Source organism: Parus major, chromosome 1 (assembly GCF_001522545.3).
Source record: "Parus major isolate Abel chromosome 1, Parus_major1.1, whole genome shotgun sequence".
In the NCBI taxonomy this organism is placed as follows: Eukaryota; Metazoa; Chordata; class Aves; order Passeriformes; family Paridae; genus Parus; species Parus major.
Genome location: NC_031768.1, coordinates 89,841,962 through 89,864,744, shown reverse-complemented (window position 1 = coordinate 89,864,744; position 22,783 = coordinate 89,841,962). Strand labels below are relative to the sequence as shown.

The following is a 22,783-nucleotide window of genomic DNA, read 5'->3' as shown; positions in this document are numbered from 1 at the left end:
CTTTTTTTTGAATCTGACCATTTAAAAGGCTAATTCTCCTCTCTTGTACACTCTGCTTGGATATAATCCCATCCAACCTGTGCCTACAAGTTCCATTCCAATCTATAGTTTCCCTTGCCTTCTTTCAGACCCTGCCTTTTATCTGGCTTCCCCAGCAGAGCTCCCATAAACTGCTGGTCCCTCAGAGGAAAGATAGCCAGTAAGTCTTGAAGTGAGCAAGAATGTGGTCTGAGTCCCTAAACAGTGGGGAACCAAGAAAATCCTTTTCAGTGCCCAACTCTAGTGGAAGCTGGTTTAGGAAGTAAATGCCTACATGTCTTGTGAAGGAGTCCTCGAGTCTCTCAGCAAAAAGACAATGGCAGCTGTCTGGCAGGAAAGGTTTGCTTTGTAGGTGCTGGGGAAGCAGATGTCCTGCAGGTATTTGTGCTCCAGTTAATTACTTAAATTAATGTACTTCGTATTTGACTTAATCAAGGACATAATGAAGGATAACTAGGAATAACAGTGCCTGTCCTGAGGTAGCACCCAGTGCCCACCCAAGTGCTCCCTTTTGCCAGCTGCTATAGAGGCAGTAAATTAGTCAAGGGATACCAAAGTTCATTTTCCGGGGGAAATAGTGATCTTACTCGAAAGTGGAGTGTGCTTTCCTTAATAAGGAATGCTTAGCAGCATGGGATCTCATCTCTGTCACTCCCTTCCATGTGCTGATGTATGTTTTTTTCTAAAAGCCACCAAGCTTCACTGGATCAATGAGGCCTGATCAATTGTTTTTGCCTCTGAATCATCCATATGGGGTTGTTAGCTGAGCTGCTGGCAGAAAATGAGAGGCAGCTTTCTGTCTGTTTACTGTAAAGAAAGCGAAGCAAGCTACAGGAGGGGACAGCCTGCACAATATTTACTGTCAATACAGCCGGAGAGAGAGAAGAGATATAAGGAGAGGAGAGGAGAGGGGAGCAGGGGCTGCAGGCTGCAACCCCAGTGAATGATCTGAGTGTAAAAAAACCCATGCATTTTCAGATGGAAAGAGAGTGGATTAGTCAACAAGGAATAACTGAGAGCATTTAAGAAAGGGCGTAGTGAAGGTCTAGTGGGGCAGGGACGTACTAGTGGCATGCAGAGTAATAATGCTGTGCATGAATGTACTGAGGCTGCACTGCAATCTGGAAAACACTTCCAGATCTGGCCTGAGACAGAGCAGTTGCTGGGATATTCTTGTGTATGCCTGCATGCAAGATCCACCATTTAAAAGTAATAAGAGGAACAATAACAATTGAACTTGGAGAATATTTGGAGCTAGTTTTCTGAATAAGCTGGATGTCACCATCGTAACTCAAACCAGAAAAAGAAACTTATTAAAAATAGGCATACTTCCTTGCTTCTCTCTCCTCTTATTCATCCACAGAGGTATTAGGTGACCTGAGCTTCAAAGGGCAAGAAGGCTCTGAGCAGCTCTCTCTGAGTGTTCCTCTACTTCCAGAGGCAGGTGAACGAGTGAAGAGTGAATTCACACTTTAAAGAGCAGCGAAGACCATCTTGCCATGAAACCATTCACAGATGAAGATGTAGAAATCTACATCCAGAGCAAGGTAAGACTTTATCTGACCAGATTTTCTGTCTCCCACACTAGGTGTTGATTCTGAAGGGTGCCAAATTTGACAGTTAGTTGCTCGCCTGCTGTCTTCATTTCTGAGACAAGATTGGGTGAAGTTTCATGAGAACTGCATTTCTAATGAGATTTCTAGGTTTCTGTTGCAGAATCTTATCTGCTGGTAGCCTAATTTTTCAAGATGCTTGTCCTCTTCTTCTAGGTATCCTGAATTTTTGTTCCTGATCTGGAATTCCAGATGTTAAGACTAGCTGTAATTACCAGCATTTAAATCTAAGGAAAGGTCCTTGCCTCTCTCCCTGTCGGGTGGTCTTAGCTTGACCGAACCAAGACCGACACCAGGCATTGCCTCTGAGAAAGATTCATGTAGGTTCCTACATGCAGAGACAGACAGATATTGTTAGAATTCAGTCATCAGTCTGTCACCTCAGCTTAGGATACTTCTCTATATACCATGATTAAAATAACATGTCTCATTAGCACATGCAGACTGGAATCTCATTTGCTATTTTATAAGATACTCCAGCACTCAATTTTTCCCCCATTATGAAATGAAATAAAACAGAATAAAATCCTCTATGAAACAGTACTATTTAATAAAAGCTCTGAGTGGGCCATAACATTTTTTAAAGCTAACATGTTTCATGACAGTACTTAGCTAGATCCTGTTTAATACTCTTCTTTCCCTAACAAAATGTAAGATACCAAAGTGACAAATAAGTTCAAAATCAGAAAGTGTAAGGTTTTCTTTTCTGTAAAGGATCACATATTTTCCTACAGTGAAAGGGCTGGTAAAAAAAGGTTTGTTTTCTGTATGGGAATGTTTTGGTGGCAAGTATGGAAGTTCCCATAGAAATACCTTCTTCAGGAGTGCAGTGTGGTGCACAGGAAAATCATTCCATGAGAATCTGTTCAGTGAGCTATAACAGCAACACTTCTCTGAAGTTTTAAAAAGCAGAGCTACAATGAGGGAACAGAGGGAAGCCATGAACAGGAAGATGCTCATATGACAGCCATAAGTATAGGGAACAGAAGCAGACTGTAGTTAAGTGAGGCTCATAGTTGCCAATATTTTAGGTTATACTGAAAGTCTGTTTTCTAGCAGCCCTCCAGCTCTGATGGATTCTTAGTTTCTGCCTGCTCCTGAGTCTCTTGTCCAAGTGATGCTGCCTAACCTTCAGGCAGTTCAGCTTGTCAAATATTGCCTGGTTTTGGAAATAGGTCAACCACCTGGTGCAGTGAATCTCTATAATACCAGAGATTTCATCCTTAAGCCAACTCATCAAAGGAAAAATTGGAATGCGAATGAAGTGGATGTGGCTGGCTAAATAAGAGAAAACCCAAATCTTCTTAACAGTCCTAGTAAATCCCAATTCTGCTTCCTTCCCCCTTAATAAAATCTTAATTGACCTTGTTATTCAGGTTTTGTGCATTTGTTTTGGCACAATTCCTCAAGTTAAGACCTGGTAAGGAGAATGCCAGTAAGTCACAGAAGTGTCTGTCCAGCAAAGGCTTTACAATGTCTCTTCTCCCAATGTGTCTGGGCTGGTACTAGAAGTATCTGAGGTAAAATGCCTTGGCTCCTCAGGCTCACATTCTGTTTTCTGATTTTTTGCCCTCCTTCTGTAGGAAGGTTATATTTTCCAACAGGATGATTAGGGAGCTAATTATGGTTAGCTAATTAAAGTGAGCACCCTCTGTCAGTCACATGCTCATTGTTCTTTTATCCCTGCTCCAGTGATGGGGAGTACACGTTGAAAGAGGTGTTTAGTGGCATTCCCTCAACTGTTTTTTTTGAGTGTGTACTCTTATAAAGAATTCATGACAACTGCTGTAGCCTAGCCAGTAGGTGATAAAGGCAAAATTAAATGAGGCCAGGCTGGGTTGAATGAATTCTCCCTGAATACTGGAGGTGGCAAAAAATGTTTCCAGCAGGTGTCCCTTAGAGAGAACAGAGCATGAGCAATGCATACAGAGAGCACTCTAAGTCTCTGTTTGGGCTGTGAGATTGTATACTTTTATACTTTTCAGTTTTAAAAAAATCTATTTTTTTGCCTAAAAGCTCTTGGAGATGGAGAAATTTCTCTACCACTCACCATTTGTTTGCTGGAGAAACCATTAGGTATCTTGTTGAGCAAGACAAGCTTATGGGACTGTTCTAAGGAGTTGCTCTGGATGAACAAAAATAAGGTGGAGAAAAATAAGGTGGAGAAAATAGATACAGTATAGATACAGATGGAGAAGTGCCATAAATGAAAGCTGAGATGAAGAGGTGAAAATTAACATGGCCTAAAATATTTCAGTGGTTTTTGGTTTGTTTCTTTTTTAAAGTACACGTAAGTAGCTAAAACTGCTCTTAGAGAAAAGGATGAATTGGAATGAGGAGGATGGTGAATTACTGGGGAAATTAAAGGGCATTATATAAACATAAAGGACTCAGGGTGTTAAGACAGCAAAGAAACAGGATGTCAAGGGTGGATGAGAACCCAGTGAAGGGAATACGGTGCTGCTGTCTGAGGTATTTCCCACTTCCAAAAGCTATTCAGGCTTAGTAAAAGTACTCAACTTTGTCTGAGGGAGGAAGGTATTCAAACTCTGCTCATCTTCGAGTTCAGTGTTAGTCAATCACCATTCATTGTTTGTGAGGCAAGCACTAGTCCACTTTAGTCCATTGAATGGTCCCTTGTTGTGAAGAGGTGAATCTATTTGTCCCCTTCCAGGGCCTGGGGACACATTTCAACACACTTGCGTGGTTTTGGCTGATAGTTCAACATTTGACATAAAGGCATCCAAAAGGACTTTTAAAGAAGTACTTGTCAATGATATTTTTTAAAAGATAAAAGAGTTGTTTAGATGCTGAAGAAGATGCTGAGTAAACAGGGCAGGAATTTTTGAAAGCCATAGACTAGTTTGAGTTGGAAGGCACCTTTAAAGATCATATAGTGCAGTTTCCCTGCTGTGGACTGTAACACCTTCCACTAGATGAGGGCTCAAAGCCCCTTCCAGCCTGGCCTTGAACACTTCCAGGGATGGGGCATCCACAGCTTCTCTGGGCAACCTGTGCCTGTGCCTCACCACCCTCACAGTACAGAATTTTTAACTTAGGCTTTTGCTTCCTTTTGGTCTTTGATAATAACAAAAGACTGTAACACTTAATATTTCATGTGGCAATTATACTTTCTCATTCACTTTAGCCAAGTGATGAACTCTGTTTCTGAGTTTTTTTCTTTCTTGCCTGCAAGTATTAAGATTTAGTAGAATATGGTAAGGAAAAAGAAGAATCAAGAAAAAAAGCAAAAGCTGCCACCAAATGAGACAAAGCATCCAAATGATCAAAAAAAAGAGCAGTAAATAGTCTTAATATTTCACCCTGTGTAAGTAATTCTGGTTGTATAAGAAATGGCAAGTATGTTCATGAACTTCATTAACAGTAGCTGAATCTCCTCACTTTGGTAAATGTGTAAGGATATTTGGGAAATATTAAATGTCTTTTACTAACATGGTTCCTTCATGTTTCTCCTGTTGAATCTCCTCCTTCAGATTGTGACAGTACCCTTATGTTCCCTTCATTTGTACTTCGGTTCATCTTATATTTTTCTGAATTGTCTAGCCCTCACCTCAGTCCTTCAAGACTCAGACATTTCACTGAAATAATTTTCAATAATTCATTATGCTACTACTTCTTAAATTGAAGAACTACCCTTTAAGCCACACAAACACCTAGTTCCCAATGGGACCAGCTTTGGAAAGATGCTTTCACACTATCTAGGAGGAGAATCTCATCTGTACTTCAGCCATAAAGACAGTGTGGATACTTTCAGTGTATAAGGTGGGCATGTAAATGATGCCACATACATCTACCACCTGACTAATGGACAGATCTGTAACTCTTGATGTCCTGTCAGTTCTTGGAATTAAACATATCCTGGCTTTGAGAATGGCTACCATATGCAGGGGAGTAACTGGTATTCTACATCCAATGGATAAAGAATTGAGACTGTAGCTGTAGTTGATAACAAATATATCTGTGTAATGAACTTCTTTCCTTCCATCCAATGGTGTTGGCATGGAAATATCAATTAATGCTCAATAGTCTTGAATATTGATCCTTTGGTGTTCAGAGCTCTGTCTCATGGCAAATTGATTGCAATACACAGGGAACAATTTTTATTCCCAGCGCACCACAGGCATAATGTTTCAGGATGCTTTCAGCTGATTTGTCTGATTCCCACTGGCGACAGACTGCAATTACCTGTAACATGAAGTGTCTTTCCTGGAACTGACAGGTGGAACGGCGGCATTACCTGGTTTCCAAAGCAGTGGAGGAGGTGCAGAAAATCATCCAGCAGCTGACTGCAGAAATCAGCTACAAGGCCGTGCGATTCCAGGCTATCTCCAACTCTGGCATTCACAATGAGAACATTAAGGTATGAACAAGAGCTCTAATGCACTCTCTGGCAGCCTTTAGGTAACCAGCAAGTGATTTCTCCATTATCTAAGAGTTTGTATGGGCAGGTACCTCAGCCAAAACACCACAGACGATGTGCTGACACTTCCCTGTGGAGTTCTAGTGACTCATTCATGGACATCTCACAACCAGAGTAGCATCAAAGAGAGATGAGTAAATCAGGCAGAGCCTCTTCTTACAGCTGCTGTGTGTACAAAGAGCATCTATTGCCAGAGCTGTCAATCCACAAGCAGAAGCCAAAGCTCTTTGGGAGACAGAAAGTAAAACTTATGCAGCAGTAATGTAAGAAAAAATGCTCGTGCTTTCATGAGCTATGACTCATATTTTTCACAGGTGGAAAAGCTGTCAACTCACTAAAAAAAAAAAAAAAAAAGAAAGAAAAATTAAAAGTTCTTCCTCTGCTATGAACATTAGAAAACTCCTTCTGAAAAATACATTTTTCCTTGTTATGGATTGGAGTTTCTTTTTCAGTGGGAGAAGGGAAATGCCTCCCCATTTTAGACCTTCAGACATGAAAATAATAATGCCCTGTCCCAGCTGTGACAGAAGAAAGCTGCCTATTCTTGTGACTCCGTTACACAAAAGTAACTAGTAAAGACACAAAAAACAATCACAGCAATGACAACTTCAGATGAAAACAACCTTTTTCATCTTTTCTGAAGTAGTTGAAATACTAATGTCAACCATTTTACTAAATTTAATACACAGCCATTCACAGATCAAAATACGTAAAAGCATGAGAAAACTTTTGCAGCTCTCCGGGACCGAAAGGGAAAAAGTCTTTGTATGAAGCTGCTGGAAAGGTATGGAGGTGGAGGCAAAATATAATCATCCAGTCTGAAACATGGCTATTGCCCTGGGGAAAAAGACATTCAGATTCATAGCTTTTCTGGAATTTTGTGTATCCCAGAGCATGCAGTCTTGTCAATAAGTATGGCCACAGTGACGTAAAACAGTGCCACATCCTGGTCCATGAGTTCCTCAGTGCCAGTCTGCCAGCCACCTCTTGTGCTGGAACAAACCTGCTTGCCTAATGAGGTCTGACAGGACCAGGGTCAGGGTAAAATTGCTGCTCTGGAAAGCAAAGCAGTACAAAACCACCAAGGCAATCTATTATGAGCAGTAACTTGGTGTTATAGCATGCAGATCTGAACAAATTCTGCTTGAAAGAAATCCTCAAAATCAATTTCCTTAAAAGTGGTAGATCTGTTGTTCATGCTTAACTGAACCCAGTGTTGCAAATCTGTGGAAGTAACACTAGGAGGATCTGGCTAACTATGTATGGGGGGCAGCAAAGAATGGGTTGATGAGAAATTATTTTGGTTTGGGCTGTCTACTTCCAAAAAATTGGAAACTTAATACCGTTGCTGACATACTTCAACATAGAGGAGACTTGTGTCCAGGGAAGGTCAATGTATTCATTATTCTGTGTTTAATTTCACAACATCTTTTTTTTCTGTCAAATCTAGTTAAATCTACAGTGACTTTTCAGAACTTTCAGCTTCTGGCTAAAAGGAATCAATTCAACATGGTGAGAGATTTAGATTTGTTGAGAAGCCTCAAGATCCCTTCTAAATATGAAGGGCTGAGTGGAGAATAGTTAAGAAAAGTCTTTAGGTATTCAGTGCTTTCCTGTGACCTATGTAACAAAAAATCACACTTTAATGAAACACCTGAATTAATTTAAAATTCAGATGAACAAAACCGATAATTTAATTTTTAAAAGTTCTAAGTGTTTGTTTTTGTTGTGGCCCACCATTTTTGGAGCTGTCAACTGTGCAGGGCTGATGCAAAGCTGTGGAGGCTCCAGTAAAGTTATAATGAAGAAGTTCAGACTAATCACTGGTACTGCACTGCCCAATGGCATTGCCAAGTGTTTAATCAAGGTGGGGGTAATGGGGGGTCTTCCTTTAACAAATTCCAAGCATCCAAGGAAGCTTGCAACTTTGCTCTGTGAATGAATGACCTAGCACGTGCTTTCTCTCTGTTCTGTGTATTTCTTGTCTTCCTTTCTGCTTCTCTCAGGATCAGCCAGCTTTACTGGCCAAGTGGTCAGCTATGCTTCGGAGGAAGCGCCCATTCCACCCATCCATCCAGGTACAAAGCCTTCCTGGTGCCTGACAATCCCTGTGCTTGTTTCCTCCTCACACACCCTCTTTTCCAGACAATTTCACCCACCAAACTGATCCTTCCATGACTGTTTTGTCCTCTGCACATGAGACTTGCTTTTTTTTTTTTCCTCCTCAAAGCATAATTATTTTCTTTCTAACCTCATGTTTCTACCTCCCCTGAACAGCCTGGCCAGATTCACAGGAATGAGATTGTATTTAATTTTCCCAGCATACTCTAGACAGGATTTTAATGCAGCAGAACTGGCCACAAGTTACACCCCACAGAACTGGAGACTCTTGCTTGAGCCTGTGACTTCCTGGGCCCCATGGCCTGCACATAGTGTGTGAGACCATCGTGTGACAGAGCAGAGGAATGGGACTGGGATTTGTTTAGGCCAAGAAGACACCAACTTCCCAGCTTTACAGTGCTATTCCCAGCCTTGTGTATCCTGTTTTTTTCTGGTAAGCCCCAGGTGGAGGACCCTTGTGACTTGGATTTGCAGGCACTCACACAACATAACATGTGCAGCTCTTCCCTTTGCAATCTCTTGGGTGCCAGTGCATACAAGACAACATTTTGGTATGGTGGGGAATGGTTGTGTACCTGCAAATGTGGCTGAGGCAGTGAGAGGAGCAGTAACTGCGGGACAGCCATTGTATTTTTTCCTTATGGAGCTCTTGTTTCTGAGCTGTCCACAGGATTTCTCAGCCCCACTAAACCTGAAGTGTGCAGGTCAGCTTCATCTGCAGTGTTATCCTTTCAGCATCCTTCTGCCTTTATAGTTTATATTTGACAAAAGAGCAGCTTCCTGGTGTTTTCTTTGCTATTTCTGTGCTTCTGGCTGGCCATCTTTTGTTTTCCAAATCTCCTGCCAGGGAGCAGAGAAGACCAGCTGCTCCCTGTGAGAGAGAGAGACAGGAGGTGAGCATAGCAAGGCAGCCCCTGCCCTATGGTCCCTGAGTGAGACAGATACAAGGAGGGCAGCTGGGTCAGCCAGGAGTGGATCATCAGGAAAGTCTGCTGGTAAGTTAGGTCTGAGATCAAGCCACTCCCCCACTCACTGGAGCCCAGGGCTAACCTGAAATGGGGGTCCTAGACCCATGGGCAAGAAGGTGTGGGTAGAAGTCCCAGAAAGGCTGCTTAGGGACAATAAAGCCTGTTAGTGCCCTCAGGGTCCTGGCACCTCTGTGGTCACACTTTCAATCAGCTGAGCTGAGCTGAGGAAGGCTACCAGAGTGTTTTGGATTATTACAGGAGAGTGACAAGTGTGTTTTGTTCACCATGGGTGTAACCACCTCACGGCAGTGGCTGTCACTTCACATGTGCTCATGCAGCAGTTCCACCTTACTTATGCCTGGGTAAGTTAGGCTTGGTAACAAGTGGACTTGAAAAGCTCCTAAGCCAACATGGTAAAATCCTGAAGCAATTTGAATACACCTTCTGGAGCCACAACTGCTTCCAAAGTAGCACTTGGACATGTCTGGCTATGCCCTGTGCCAGACAGATGATGTTTTGTGGTATTTGAGGCCCTTCATTCTTTTCTTGCAAATAGTGTCTCAGAACTGTTTTTTATTGGAAAACGGTTGTTCCCCAAGTGAGGCAAATTAACTGGCTTGCAAACAAGCATGTTTAAGGCTTCCTTGTCCATTGGTTGCTGCCTCCACCCTTACACTGTTTCTGTCATGCTCATCAGGAGATGTAGTTCCATACATTACATCTGCCCAAGACCTGGACTTATTTCTGAGGGTGACACTGCCTCTGTAGGCTCAGGCACGTCACTTGCCTTGTGTCTCTGTCCCTTTAAAGGCCAGTCAAACAGGGTGAAACACATGTAAAATTAATGGGCCATAGCCTTATTTTGCTAATGTCTGTAGTGGACTTTGAAAGAGATCAGAAAGATGTGCTTTCTGCCATAGTTATTACTAGTATTGAACTCTGGGCTTATGTCAAGTAACAATTCTGAGATAATAACTAGCACTATTTGGGTTTCCCCTGGCTGGATCTCAGAACATATTCTCTCATGCCTTCCTGCTCCTTGGAAGCTGCTGGTAATTACATCTCAATTCTGCAATTGCAGACTAGAAATAAGAAGAAAAGGGGGAAAGCATGGCAGGTGTGGCGGCAAATCAGCCAATGAGCTCTTATCTTCTAAGAGCTTCACACCAGACACCTTCTAAGACAATTTCCTTTTAATCTGCGTGCCTCCAAGGTAGTCCTTAGGCAGGTCCTGGCTGTGTTCAGTTAGTCCCATCATAACATGGTTTTCCCTTTTTTTCAAAGCCCCCAGTTTTACCTAGTGCTTCCTCAACCCTTTTTTCCTTACTTTAGCTCACAGATCTGCCCTTGTCTCCTCTCAATCTCTCTGAACTCTCCTAGGTCTTAGCACCCAGCCAGTTCCTCATCACAGTTCCTCTGCGTGGCCTGACGGGTTACAGGGAATGCCAGGTACGGCACTGGCGCTATTACACTGTGAATGGAGCCAAGCTCCTCTCCTCCGTGCGGGACCCTGAGGAACTGCATCAGTGGCTGGAGGTGGAGCAGTTCTCAAAAAGCCTTCAGCAGTGGCACGAAGAGGACGTGAACATCGAAGGTGATCTCGTTCCAGCCAAAGTCCTTATCGTCTTCCGGGAGCTGGTGGAGAAGTCCATTGTCTCCTGTAACCTCTCCAGTGAGTTTGGTGGGGACAGGTGAAAGGGAAACCATCACACACACAAAGTGTTTGGTTTGCGTGGTCAGGAGCCAAGCAAAACCCTCCAAAACCAGGAAGCCTTCAAGCAATTGCAGTGATGTACACAGACCTGCACTGAAGATAGAATTCAGTAGTTCTTGGGCTCTTTGCACCCAAGATGTTACTCCTTTCTTAGGAATTCGGGTACGGTCTCCAGCAACATCACCATCACAGTTCAGCTAAGAGGCAGCCCAGATTTTTAGAACATTTAGGAGTTTATTTGGGGGAAAAAAAAAAATCTTTCTCTACTAGAGCACCTGCAATATATTTAGATTATCAAGGAAGGTAGTATAGGAAAATTGGATACAGGAAAGAAGCGTAAGTCTGAAAAGAATGTGTTTGAAGATATTTATAGGGCAGATAATGCTCTGGGGAAACCTTTGCTGCCCACAGCTTTCCAGTATGGGATGGTGGGAACCAAGTAGAAGGACTTCTACTGAAGCAAAGTATGTTGGACAAGTGCTCTTTTCCCCAGTGTCCAGGCTATTCATGTGGTGCCTCTTCCTATAGCATGTTTCCAGGATGACCTTACTCATCAGTAGCCTAATGAGTCTTCTGTATTTCAGAGCAATAGAAGCTATTTCCACTCATCTGATAGCACTCTGAATTGTAGTCACAGGAAAAAAGAACGTTTAAGTAAGCTTTGCTAGATAATGGTATTTTTTTCAGGAAATACTTGTTATCATTGGAGTGGAAAGGTGGATAGGAATGAAATTTCACCACTGAGGCTCACAAGAAACACCAGCTGGAACGGGCTTGCTTCTGCGACTTTACTGATGTGAAAGTTGTTGTCTTGGGCAGCAGTCACATCAAGTTATTGAGTGAAAGTTGAGTGTTTCAGGAAAGGTACTTGGAAGGACCCCACAGAGTGATGTTTGGTTTGATGATTCTGATGCCTTTTTTCTAAGGTCTGCTGGGAGGAGATGAGCTAAGATGAAGTAAGGAGAAGCAATTACCATTTTGTTTGTTTCTGTGAAGAATGGACTTCCTTCATCCCACTTCCAAAGTTACACAAAAACTTCACTGATTTCTTTGCTTCCCTGTTTTTTAATTCTTCCAGCACCAGAAAAAATCAGTTTTTGAGGTGTCTCACTTTTTATTAGTGGAAAAATAGGTATAAGCATTGCAATGCTTTTGGAAATGCCATGAACATGTTTACATGCTGACACAGTGGTTGCTCTAACACTTTTCAGCTGCTAGGGATCCTTATTGGGAGCTTGGGAACAGAACAGTTCCTGCTTTGATGCCAGGCTTGGCTCAGCAGGGAAATAGCACATAGATTTTCTGAGGTTTATGAAGTTCTGGTTGGGATGGACTCTACTCTTTGCAAGGTAATTCAGCCCATGAGTTGCTCCTTAGCCCATGCAATCAAAATGAGGTGGGATAACACACTGCTCTTTAAACTGCTTATGTTCATCTGCTCAGGCTTTCACTTCAGTGGGTTAGAGGATGAACACACAATTGGCTCAGATGGCAGGGCTGAAGGGACAGTGATCCTGCCAGAGTGACTGGGACAGAAACTTCCATGAACTCAACGGGACCAACAGGAAACATCCCACAAAATCTTAGTTGCAGCTTTCTTTCCTTTCTGTACTCTTACATCATGTTGTTCCTGGAGACAAGCCACTCTACTTTCACACTCAGGGAACTTCTTTCCTCCAAATTACCTTGGAACTAACTCTTCTTAGCACTCAGCACTTGCAGTGATGTAGCAGTTAGTATTTTCTGTGTGACTGCTCTGCACAACAGACCATAAATTCAGATATTGTCTTCTGTGCAAGTGCATCTCCAGAAACAAACCTTAAAGATACTGCACAAAACATTCTGAATGACTGGCAGTGGTGTGATCTGACAAGGGTCTCATCTCAGGTCCTCTGAAGGAAGAAGAATATCTTTACATAGGAAGTGTTCATCTGGTCCTCTCCAATCTGCAGTGATCTCCTTGCAGTGTACCATTAGAAATGTTAGGTTGCACTGCTTGTCTGGCTCTATTTTTAAGAAGCTGATCCTAGGGTTTAAGAGGACCCACAAACAAAAAAACAAAACAAAAGACCCAAAACAAAACAAAAAAGCATGATTATTGAGTGTAAAGTTAAGAACTTGGTTCTTTCATCTTCCTGTTCTCATTCCTGAGGACTTACATAGATTTAGGTTTTTCTTATATTCTTTATGTCTTATTGAAGAGAAAGTGTTAAGACAGACCAATAGAACTGCAAGGTCCTAGACAGCCTATTGCTTGGCTTGTGGAAAAGGACCTTTTTAGCTATATTTTCTTCCCTTGTTGCTCTTTCACAGGTAAAGTGACAGTGCTGGAGAGCTTCAGCTCAGTGGTCCGGGTGGCTGTGGAGACATCAGAATCACAGGTTGAGGTGGAGCTGGTCCCTGCTGTGGAGATTCCAACTTGCTGGCCTGAGAAAGCCCGGTGGCCTCGTTGCCTTAAGCGTTGGCCTTCTCAGGAAAAAGTGCAATGCATCAAGGTAAACAGTATAAAGTACACCCTTAACTCTGGGATGGAATTTACCTCTCAGGTGTCTGACAGTGTTTTCCCAAGGGAAGAACTGCATGGTGATGGCAGTAGGGTTAGAAGATGTGTTCTCTAAAGAGAGAAGCGGTGTTTCAAAATATTCTGTCAGATTTTATTTGGATTTTGTTTTCCCCCCCCTTACAGTGGTGAATTCTATAGAAAAAATCTGAGTTAAGTTTTTATTGCGTGAGTCTCTAGCAAACAGTTCTGCCTGCATCACACAGCTCTAAGGGGCATCATTCTTGTTCTGCCTCATGTAGGACTTCAGCAAATGGACTGCTGTCTTGCAGTTTTCCTTTCAGCTCAATCCCATCTTTCCCTACAACATTCACAGCTGGATTCTGGCACTTCAGCTCAGCCAGAGCTCAGATCAGCTCTCAGAGAGTTATAGCTTGAATTCCTCACTATGTCTTTGTTCCCTGGTGACATTCAAGAAAAGGCTTTGTGGTTACTGCAGCTGTGAACAAAAATTTTTTCACATTTGAAAAACAGTTAGAGAAGAAATCTGTCAGCAGTACATCTGCCATATTCCTGCAGATCCATTCCACCTTCCAGTCCTGCTCCCCACTTATGCACAACCTCCTTCTCCAGAGCAAAGTGCTTACAGAGCTGCACCTCTGCTTTAGTGGCAATGCTGGTGCTGTGCCTGATGGCTCTAGAACAGGATCTCCCTGCAGTAACTGATACCACCACACAAGGAAACAATGAAAAATGCTTGTTTATTCAACAAAGCATTAAGATGGGAGCACGCCTCATGTTTGCTGCCTCTGCTAACCCTGTTTAGAACAGGCTTCAAGAGATGTCACACATGCTTTTGTAACCTCTCTCTGCACTTCTGGGACAAGTTTGCCTCTGATCTGCTGTCACACTTCCCCTATTGTTCCACAGTCGCTGGGTTTCGACCTCCTGGCCCGCTCTAACTATCACTGGCAGCTGTGTTTCTCCCGTGCTGAGCACATCCTCATGGAGGGACTTGATGAAGATGGTGGTTGTCGCATGAAGTGCTTCAGGGTCATGAGGCAGATGAAGGAAGATGTCTGGTGTGCTGGAAATAAGCCTGTCATCACAGCTTATCACCTTCAGGTAGGCATCACCCTGATATCCAGTAGTGTCAGAACGTTGTGGTGTAAATCAGTATAGCATCTGTGTAACTTCTGAGGTAACTGTCAAATCTGCTGTACCTTTTCATTGCTTTATGTGGCAAGGAGTTCACTAAATATGTGTTCCAAACTTCAATAAGAAACTAAGGCCTGTAGGAATATTATGCTTGCAGCAACACAGAGTCGAGGCCCCTGCTCTGTTTTGACTTCACATTGTACTGTTGTCTGTAATTGCATACTTACTTCCTGCTTCTTGATTATCCTAGCCATCTGTATCCATCTGTCTCTCTGCTGGAAGATGGTGCTTTTTTCCTTTGTGGATATGCACCAAACAAAACTATCTTAGGTGAGCATTATTAATGAGTTAGGTGCAAACTACGGTTCTGGTGATGTTTCACCTGGGGTAGGAAGGGAAGAAAAAGTTAAAGGGGTGATGGCATCCTCCCTGAACCTATTTCAGGGTTCAAGATGGCTTCAAACAAGGTTTGTGAAGAAGAGAGAGAAGACTCTGCTATGACTGTGTCCCCATATCTGACAGCTGCAGACACTGATGGGCCACAGGCAGCACCATTTGTTAGATTATAGATTAAAAATCATATTTTCTGGGACTTCATTCTCCTGGAGTTGCCAGGGAGAGGCTGTACTTTTCCCACCTTGAATCCTCAAGCCATTAGGTTCCTACAGTAGCAACTGATCTTTTGGTGGCCAAAACCAGATGCAGTGCTAAGGTTTCTCCCAGAGAAAAAACTGGTGACCATCAAATGCTGTTACAGTCATGGCACTACTCTAAGTAAAGATGGAGTAAAAAAAAATTAAAATTGATGAGACTGATTATAGCTTAGGTGAATGCAAAACTCCTCAGTGCCTGTAAGAATAACCTGGTGGGAAAACTGTCATATGTAAGACAGTGGAAAGCCATTTAACCATTAGGAGCAATGTTTTTCCCTGACTGAAGGAGCAGATGTGCAAGAAGTGCTGTTGCATTGACTCTTGTTAAAGTAAGAAACTATTTAGAAGCTCTTCAGTTCTTTTCTGTAACTGTACTTCTGTTTTTTATGGCAAGCGAGGATTGGTTTACCAGACAGAAAGAATTTTTCAAGATTACTCACATTAGAAAGAAAAACAGGAAGGAAAGAAAAACAGGAAGAAAAGAAAAATGAGAGAAATAGTCTGTGGATAAACCAGCAGTTGAGCAGAGGCTTAGTGTTAGGTTTCTTAACATTCTCAGGTTGCCCCTGTAAAAGGTATCAAACAATTAGGATTAAACAAGATCCTCTATGACAGAGGAAATCTGCATCCCAGAAGCTCTGAAAGCCAGAGAGGACTATGTAACTGCCCTTCGTAGGAATGAAGTTCAAGACCTGCAATTTCAAAAAGATTTAGGTACATTCTGAAATCCAACTCTATGCTGTTGGTGGAGAGCAGGCAGTTAGGGACATAAATGCTGGGGATAAATCACCTGTTCAGGCACCTGGCTGAAAAAGCAGTGCTGTTTTCCTTGCCTCCAGAAACTTCATTACAACTGCTGCCTGCTGAAGTAGTTTTAGTGTGTCAGGAAGCAACTGCTCTGCAAGTCTTCAAGGAGCAGCTCTCAGAGAGTTATAGCTTGAATTCCTCACTATGTCTTTGTTCCCTGGTGACATTCAGGAAAAGGCTTTGTGGTTACTGCTGCTGTGAACAAAAAATTTTTCACATTTGAAAAACTGTTAGAGAAGAAATTTGTCAGCAATACAACTATGAAAAGATGAAATTCTACCTCTGGAGAAACAGACAAGTTGAAGACTGTGGTTCTGCCACCTCTCACAGTGCCTGTGAGTCTCTTTCTGGGTAGCTGAATTTGCAAAATATAATTGGGTTTCAGAGGAGAGTTAGGGGACTTAGCAGAATTATTGAACACAGGATAGGTGATTTAGTACTTTAAAAAGTTAATTCAGGCTGACCTAGGCAGTCAGTATGGCTTTTTTGGTACAGTAAGTCTAAGTTCCTTGAGAAAATTCTTCTCAGTCATGGGTAAGTCTGAAAAAATGTGACATGGGCAGTGTAAAAATAATACTATAAGAGCAATATTCATACACATTTTGTTATTTTAACTATGTATTCCTCAAATGTTAAATTGCATAAAATCGTTTTGGAGAAACAGAAGACATGCAGTAAGTATCACATGTCAGAAAAAACCAGGCAGGATTTGACTAGAAAGTAAGCCTTGCACCTGCAATAGCTTCTGGGAACCTCAGTCTGTTTAGGATGCAGATCATTGTCTATCTTCAGCACAAATACAGCTGAAGCTACCAAATAATTATATTGATGTCATTATGCTCTGTCCCTCCTTTCATCTGCTGCCTTGTACCCTTGCATAACAGGCCATTTTCTACTGCCTAAAATGCCTGGCATTTCTACAGAGGCTCCTGCTGGAGGATGGCAAATAGGCAAAGATTATTTTGGCAAGATCATTTTCCTTGGGCTCCTGGCTCAGTCAGTGGAGAGTGGCTCCACTTGGGAGAGATCCTAACCAGGCACCTCCAAGCTGCTCTTCCTGGTCCCCAGAGGAGACTTTAGCTGGGATCCCTCCATTGCAGAAGCATGAACACAGAGAGGTAGCAGAGCGAGTCTCTGTGATTTCCAAGGCTGACAGCCATTCACCAGCACTAGAAGTGCCTTAGTAAGCTGTGTGAGCCCTCGACAGAACCTCTAACACATCTTCTCTCCCATCTGCTTCTTGCAGACAGTGCTATTCTGGACGTGTGAAAAATACCCCCGCACCAAGGATTGGCGCTGCTTCCCTGAAGCCTTTCTGAGGCTGGTACAGAAGCTGCACAAGTGTGTAAGCCAGCACTTCCTCAAGCATTACTTTCTCAAGAACACCAATCTGCTCAAATATGCCAACACCAGTGACCTGGACCTGGTGGCCAGCAAGCTCGCGGTCTTCTTGGAGAATCCCGTTTTCTGCCTGGACTAAGGCAGGCAAAGGTCTCGTCCCAGCCCCGAGTCGATCCCCCAGCTCCTCTCCCCACCTGTGCTTGCTCTCCGTGTCCTTCCAGTTGATGCTGCAGCTGGCTCTGTGAGACAGTTGGCACATGCAGCGCGAAAGAGAAGTGTTGAGCTGGCAGCGGTGGGCGGTGAAAACTGATGGGAGGTATCACTTGATGCCCAGCTGATCTAATTTGCTTTCAACAGCGACAGCCTGCCTGGAAGGTAGAGCCAGTGAAACCCAGCTTTCTGTGTCAGAGCAGGCAACTGCCTCGTTCTGTGTCTCCAGTCTTGTGGCACCTAAGCTGAAAGGCAGCACAAAGGAGTCTCGCTCTGCTGCCCCTGTTCATGCACTAGCTAGCTCATGCACTGTTGCTGCAATCGCCTTCCTCACAAGGACAGTGGGTTTAATTGCCTAATTACCTCACAGGCCAGCTCTGCAGAGGGGCAGAGGAACATTTCCAAGGTGTTCTGAAGCTGGAAGCTTTCTCAGAGGAAATTCAATTCAGTGAGGTCCTGCTCCAGTAGGATCCAGTAATAATTTAACCATGCTGCTAGTGTTGAAGAGCTCAGTGGAAGCAAGAAGAGGAACAGTGGGTTTTGCCTCTTCATTTTTCTCTCCTTCACTTACATTTTTCTTCCAATTGCTTCAAATATGTCTTTTTCCTGTTTGCCAGTTGTGTTAGTGCCATACAATCAGGGGCCTTTGGCAGGGCAGATTTCACTCCCATCCCTGGCTCTATCCAGCAGGCTGGACAAGGAGCAGGTCTTTTCCTAGTTGTTATCACACAGGTATTTTTGGGTGCAGTGCAGAATATTTTTCAGAGGCTCTTAGCTCCAAGACCCCCAGTGCTTTTAATTTTGTGGATGTTTCAAAAGAAAATGAATTTTAGTATTTCAAAAGAACAGAGCTTTAGAATTAGTATAAAGAATGCTGGGTTTAATGTTATTAAATTGCTGAAACTTAACCAAGATGGGGGGGTGGGGGGGGAGTTGGGTTTGATGTTTGATTTGGTGGGGTTTTTTTGTCACATCTGTGCAGGAAAGTAAATAAGTCCTTTGCCAAGGGGGCTGGCAGAGGTGGGATTTGCATCGCGCCCCAAGGAGCTGCAAGAGGCGCATTTGCGGTGCGGCGTCTCCCCGTCGTGGCAGACTGCGGTACAACCAGTCTCCAGCACAGCCTCTGGAGCAGGCTGTCTTCTACAGCTTATGAGCAGAGTAGATATGGGTCAGGAAGGATCCAAGCTGTGTGCTCCTGGTCTGGTCATGGTCCTGTGTCTCCTGCATCAGATGTCACCACATATAGACGCGATCCGACCACGTAAACTGGCCCCTCTTTGCTCAGATTCTCTGAATACTCTCCAAGTCGCCTTTCCACATGGGTAACGGTCTTGTGTGGAACTGTTTTGAACAGTTAACTTTTCTTGCTAAACCTTTGTTCTCTGGGCTCCCTAAATGGGACACAAGTGTCAGTTTCATGATGACACCTCCTGTTCAAGTGTGGCTTTCTGATTTCCTGTGAGCTGTTTCAGTAAAGTGCAAGGAGATGCCAATCTGCCAGGCAGAGTCAGGCAGCTGTGGCAATGAAGTAATGTCTCCTGTTTTGTCTTGATTTTGTCTTGTGGTTGAATGGCCAGCTTCTGAAGTTAGAGGAGGGCAAAAACAGTTCAAACTGTTCAAGGACAGTGAAAAACATTCAGCACAATCCCAAATTTGATATTTTACTGCCCTGATGTATGATCCTTTTGGGATTTAGTTGTGGCTGTTAAAGAGTTTATCTCCCTTTATAGCTGGGTGAAAGAACAGCATTTGGTGGTGATGCCTTAACTTGGATGCAGCTGTGTGTCAGAGTCCTCAGCTGCTGGGATTCACAGCCTGCTGGATGTGTATAAGAGACAGGTGTGTCAGAGTCCTCAGCTGCTGGGATTCACAGCCTGCTGTGAAGCAAAACCATGGGCATGCACCGTGTGCTGCACAGCCATGACATGGAATGTTCCACTGCCCTGCCAGAGCCTCTTACAGCCAGGAACGACTCAGCAAAGCCAGGAAATAAGCACAGAATGATGGACCCCTGCCTTGAGCCAAGTCTGATCAATTTTTGCTGTTTTCCTCTTGTTCACTCAAGCAAATGCATCAGCTAGCACATGCTGCTGCAGAAAGTATCCTTGTCACCACTGGAACATGGAAGGTACATTACTGTTGAACACAAAGACGCAGGAACAATCCCACAGCTTTTTCTCCAGAGCAGCAAGATGTGACACAGCTGGCCACTGGCAAAAAGAAAAGGCTTTGAGGAAAGGATTAACATGGTCATGGAAGCAGTTGAATACAAGAATGAATTCCTTTCAGAGACATCTTTGAGACACTACCTTACATCATCTCATGCAGGTCTACATGAGTATGTGGAGTTTTGTTGTTGAGGCAGTTTTTTGTGGTTGTGGGAGAGTTGTGCAGGAGGTCTCTTATTTTTAAAAAAAACAAGCTTACCAAATATATTTATTTAATTTCTTACCACAGTAAACTTTTTGCAAATAGCTTTTCACTTATACACCAATCCTAGTTGCAAAATCATGGCCTCATCCCATGATTTGCCTCCAGAAAGAGATACCACATTGTAATTTGGCTACAGAATAAGTTTTATGTTTCATATTTATAATTTTTCGTTTTTAAAAGTGAGCATCTGGATGAATACACACATTCAAACCACACATAAATAGGTTTAATCAAAAGTTCTGTGTTCAGAACATCTGGAAGGAATGTGATGACCATTTTCTCTCCCTCTCTTTTTCACTGCTTTCATGAGTATTTGCTGCATTCTGAGCCCTCACCACAGTCAGCATCACTCCATCTGTCAGAAATTTCAATTTAATGTGTTGTTCTGCTATATAAAACAGTACAAAAGTCATTATGTTTGTAGTCTTTTTTACACAGCCTGCCTTCTGGTCACTAGAGGGCAATGTCTCTCTGAAGCACAAACACTGATCCAGGATCTCGCTCTTAAAATCAGCATTTTGTTATTATCATCGAGCTGAGACAAATGAGCTTGATTAATTTAATGGTGAATTCTGTTGCCAAAAAGGAGAGAAGAGACCATGGGAGAAGTTTCTAATAAATAGCAAGACTTCAGTAAAAACTTTAAACTCTGGAAGCCACTCTAAGAGCCAGAATATGGATTTATTGTTTCTGATGGTCTTGCAGTCATTCCCAACAGCCTTCGATTGGGAAAGCACCAATAAACAAAGTGCAGGCAGGGTTCTGGGAAGGAGGGAACTTGCAGGAATAGCCACTGCCCTGCTCCATTAGAGGCCTGCCCTCTCTCCATGGCCATGACTCCCATGTGTGCCTACTTCACAGGCTCCTCTGTCTCTTTCTTTTTTTCTCCCTTCTCCAGAAAAAAAAAAAATAAATTATTCTCAGAACAAGTTTTCTGATGCCACTCCTTTGGCTCTGGTGGGAATGGTCACTTTTCAGTGCACATCAACTCTCTTTTAGTTCATGGGCCCCAGGTGAACACAGACACACCATCTACTCACCCTCACTTATACTCCATCTTTGGTTTGAAATGGTGCCCAGCAGTGAAGTTAGATCACGTTGCAAACTATGTTCCCTGTGGGAGCAGCCTGGCCTCTCTGAGCAAAGTTGGGACATGGACAGTGATAGGCAGGATAATTCTGCTTTAACACTAAATATTTTTCTGCTTATCAGTGCTAGGACTTCTGGTTTTGAGGAGAAACATATTTTATTATACCCCACCCCCAACACTCATCTGAGGCCCTTGCAATGTCACATGAGATAGTGACACAGCAGCCACTGCTCAAATCATGGTAAGAGATCCCACTCGCCCTATCAGGCCAACCTGACATTACTGTAGGAGGCGTGTGCTGCCCTTGTCCTCCTTGGGATCTGACTTCTCTGGCTGAAATAATACACCCCATTTCAAAGGAAATTGAACAGCTGCAGGTAGAAAAATACGTTTTAGCCTGTTTTGACCCAAACCACTGCAGCACAAAGAAATGGACAATACTTTCATCATGTTACAAGTACCTGTCAGTTCTGCTCCAAGCAACATCTTTGAACTGAAAAGAAAGAAAGGACAGGATCAGCACCTGGCTTTGAAAGCATCTCCTGGATGGGTGATGAAGAATGCACAGATGCCACCAGAGACCAAGCCTATGGAGAGTGCAGAATGTATTTTTCACAGGAAAGATTGTCTAATTTACCATTAGCATCTTCACAAATACAAATTACAAGGAAATGCATTAAGGAAAGAATTAATCAGCTTGAAAGGCTTTGTAGTAATTAGAAAAAAGAATGGCGTCTTCCCAGGCTCCCCTGGATGGTGGTAATTACCAGCTGCAAAACTGTGGCTTGTGCCACTTAATGATTTTTGGACTAAAAATCATAATATCTTTTTATTTCCATTCTTAGAGAAGCCGCTCTTGGAATCAGGCAGCAGCACAGGCCAGCAGCTCTGAGAAGCTGTGAGGGCAGCCACTTTAGGTGCAGGGTGCTCCAGAGCCTGATCCCAAGCCATGGCTCCGTTGCATCTGGCCCAGCACATTTTTCCTGTTGCCTTGGAGGAGATGGGTACCATTTGTTATCCAACAACTTGAACAGCCAAACCTCTTCTGCCACAACTGCAGGCAGCCTTACACCCATCTGCAGCACATCCCCAGCAGCAGAGGGCAGGCCATAGCCCCTTCTGGTGACGGTATTGTCACCAACACAGCTGGGGGACCTGAAGGGCAAGGCTGCAATGGAGGCTAGCTAATGCATTTCAGGGAAGAAGTTTGGTTAATTTAAGAGAGTTTAAGAAATTCCAGTTCCAAGGTAGTAGTGAACCAAAACAAAAATGCAGCTCAGAAGAATTTTTTTTTTAAATCCATGGTAAAAATTCCTAAGGAAATGAACATCAATGTTGAATTACTGGGATCCCATTTTAAAAGGGTGAGAACCTGTAGCTAGAAGGAATGTCATCAGCAACTGAATCCATCTGTTGCTCTTCATGGTCCTTTCCCCCAAATTAACCAAGAGCTGTTTCAAAGGTTGGTAGATAGTTTGCCCCTGGCTCCTGAGGCAGACAAATTATTTCAGACCCACACAGATCATTAGGAGTTTTCTTTGAACTTTCATCCTAGATGTGTTCACAGCCAGTGCAGTCTGGTTTGTACCAGTAGAGAGCAAGCTGCCGCTCACCCTCGTGGGGTTTGCTGTCTGTGCAACCATCACAAGGGTAATCATAAGCTCCCTTGCCTTTAGCTGAGCATGACTAGATTTG

General features: G+C 43.2%; 1 protein-coding gene across 1 annotated transcript in view; it reads left to right on the top strand.

Annotated features, from left to right (window-relative positions):
* The window catches only part of MAB21L3 (mab-21 like 3), a 37,409-nt gene extending 14,842 nt beyond the window's left edge, over positions 1 to 22,567 (top strand). Inside the window, exons 2-9 of the mRNA XM_033517384.1 lie at positions 1,478 to 1,586; positions 5,893 to 6,033; positions 8,100 to 8,171; positions 10,563 to 10,854; positions 13,210 to 13,391; positions 14,327 to 14,521; positions 17,261 to 19,345; positions 19,405 to 22,567. Of these exons, the coding sequence (XP_033373275.1) occupies positions 1,539 to 1,586; positions 5,893 to 6,033; positions 8,100 to 8,171; positions 10,563 to 10,854; positions 13,210 to 13,391; positions 14,327 to 14,521; positions 17,261 to 17,494 (1,164 nt within the window). The 5' untranslated portion in view covers positions 1,478 to 1,538 and the 3' untranslated portion in view covers positions 17,495 to 19,345; positions 19,405 to 22,567. The remainder of the gene's footprint in view (positions 1 to 1,477; positions 1,587 to 5,892; positions 6,034 to 8,099; positions 8,172 to 10,562; positions 10,855 to 13,209; positions 13,392 to 14,326; positions 14,522 to 17,260; positions 19,346 to 19,404) is intronic.
* Positions 22,568 to 22,783: the final 216 nt, after the last annotated feature.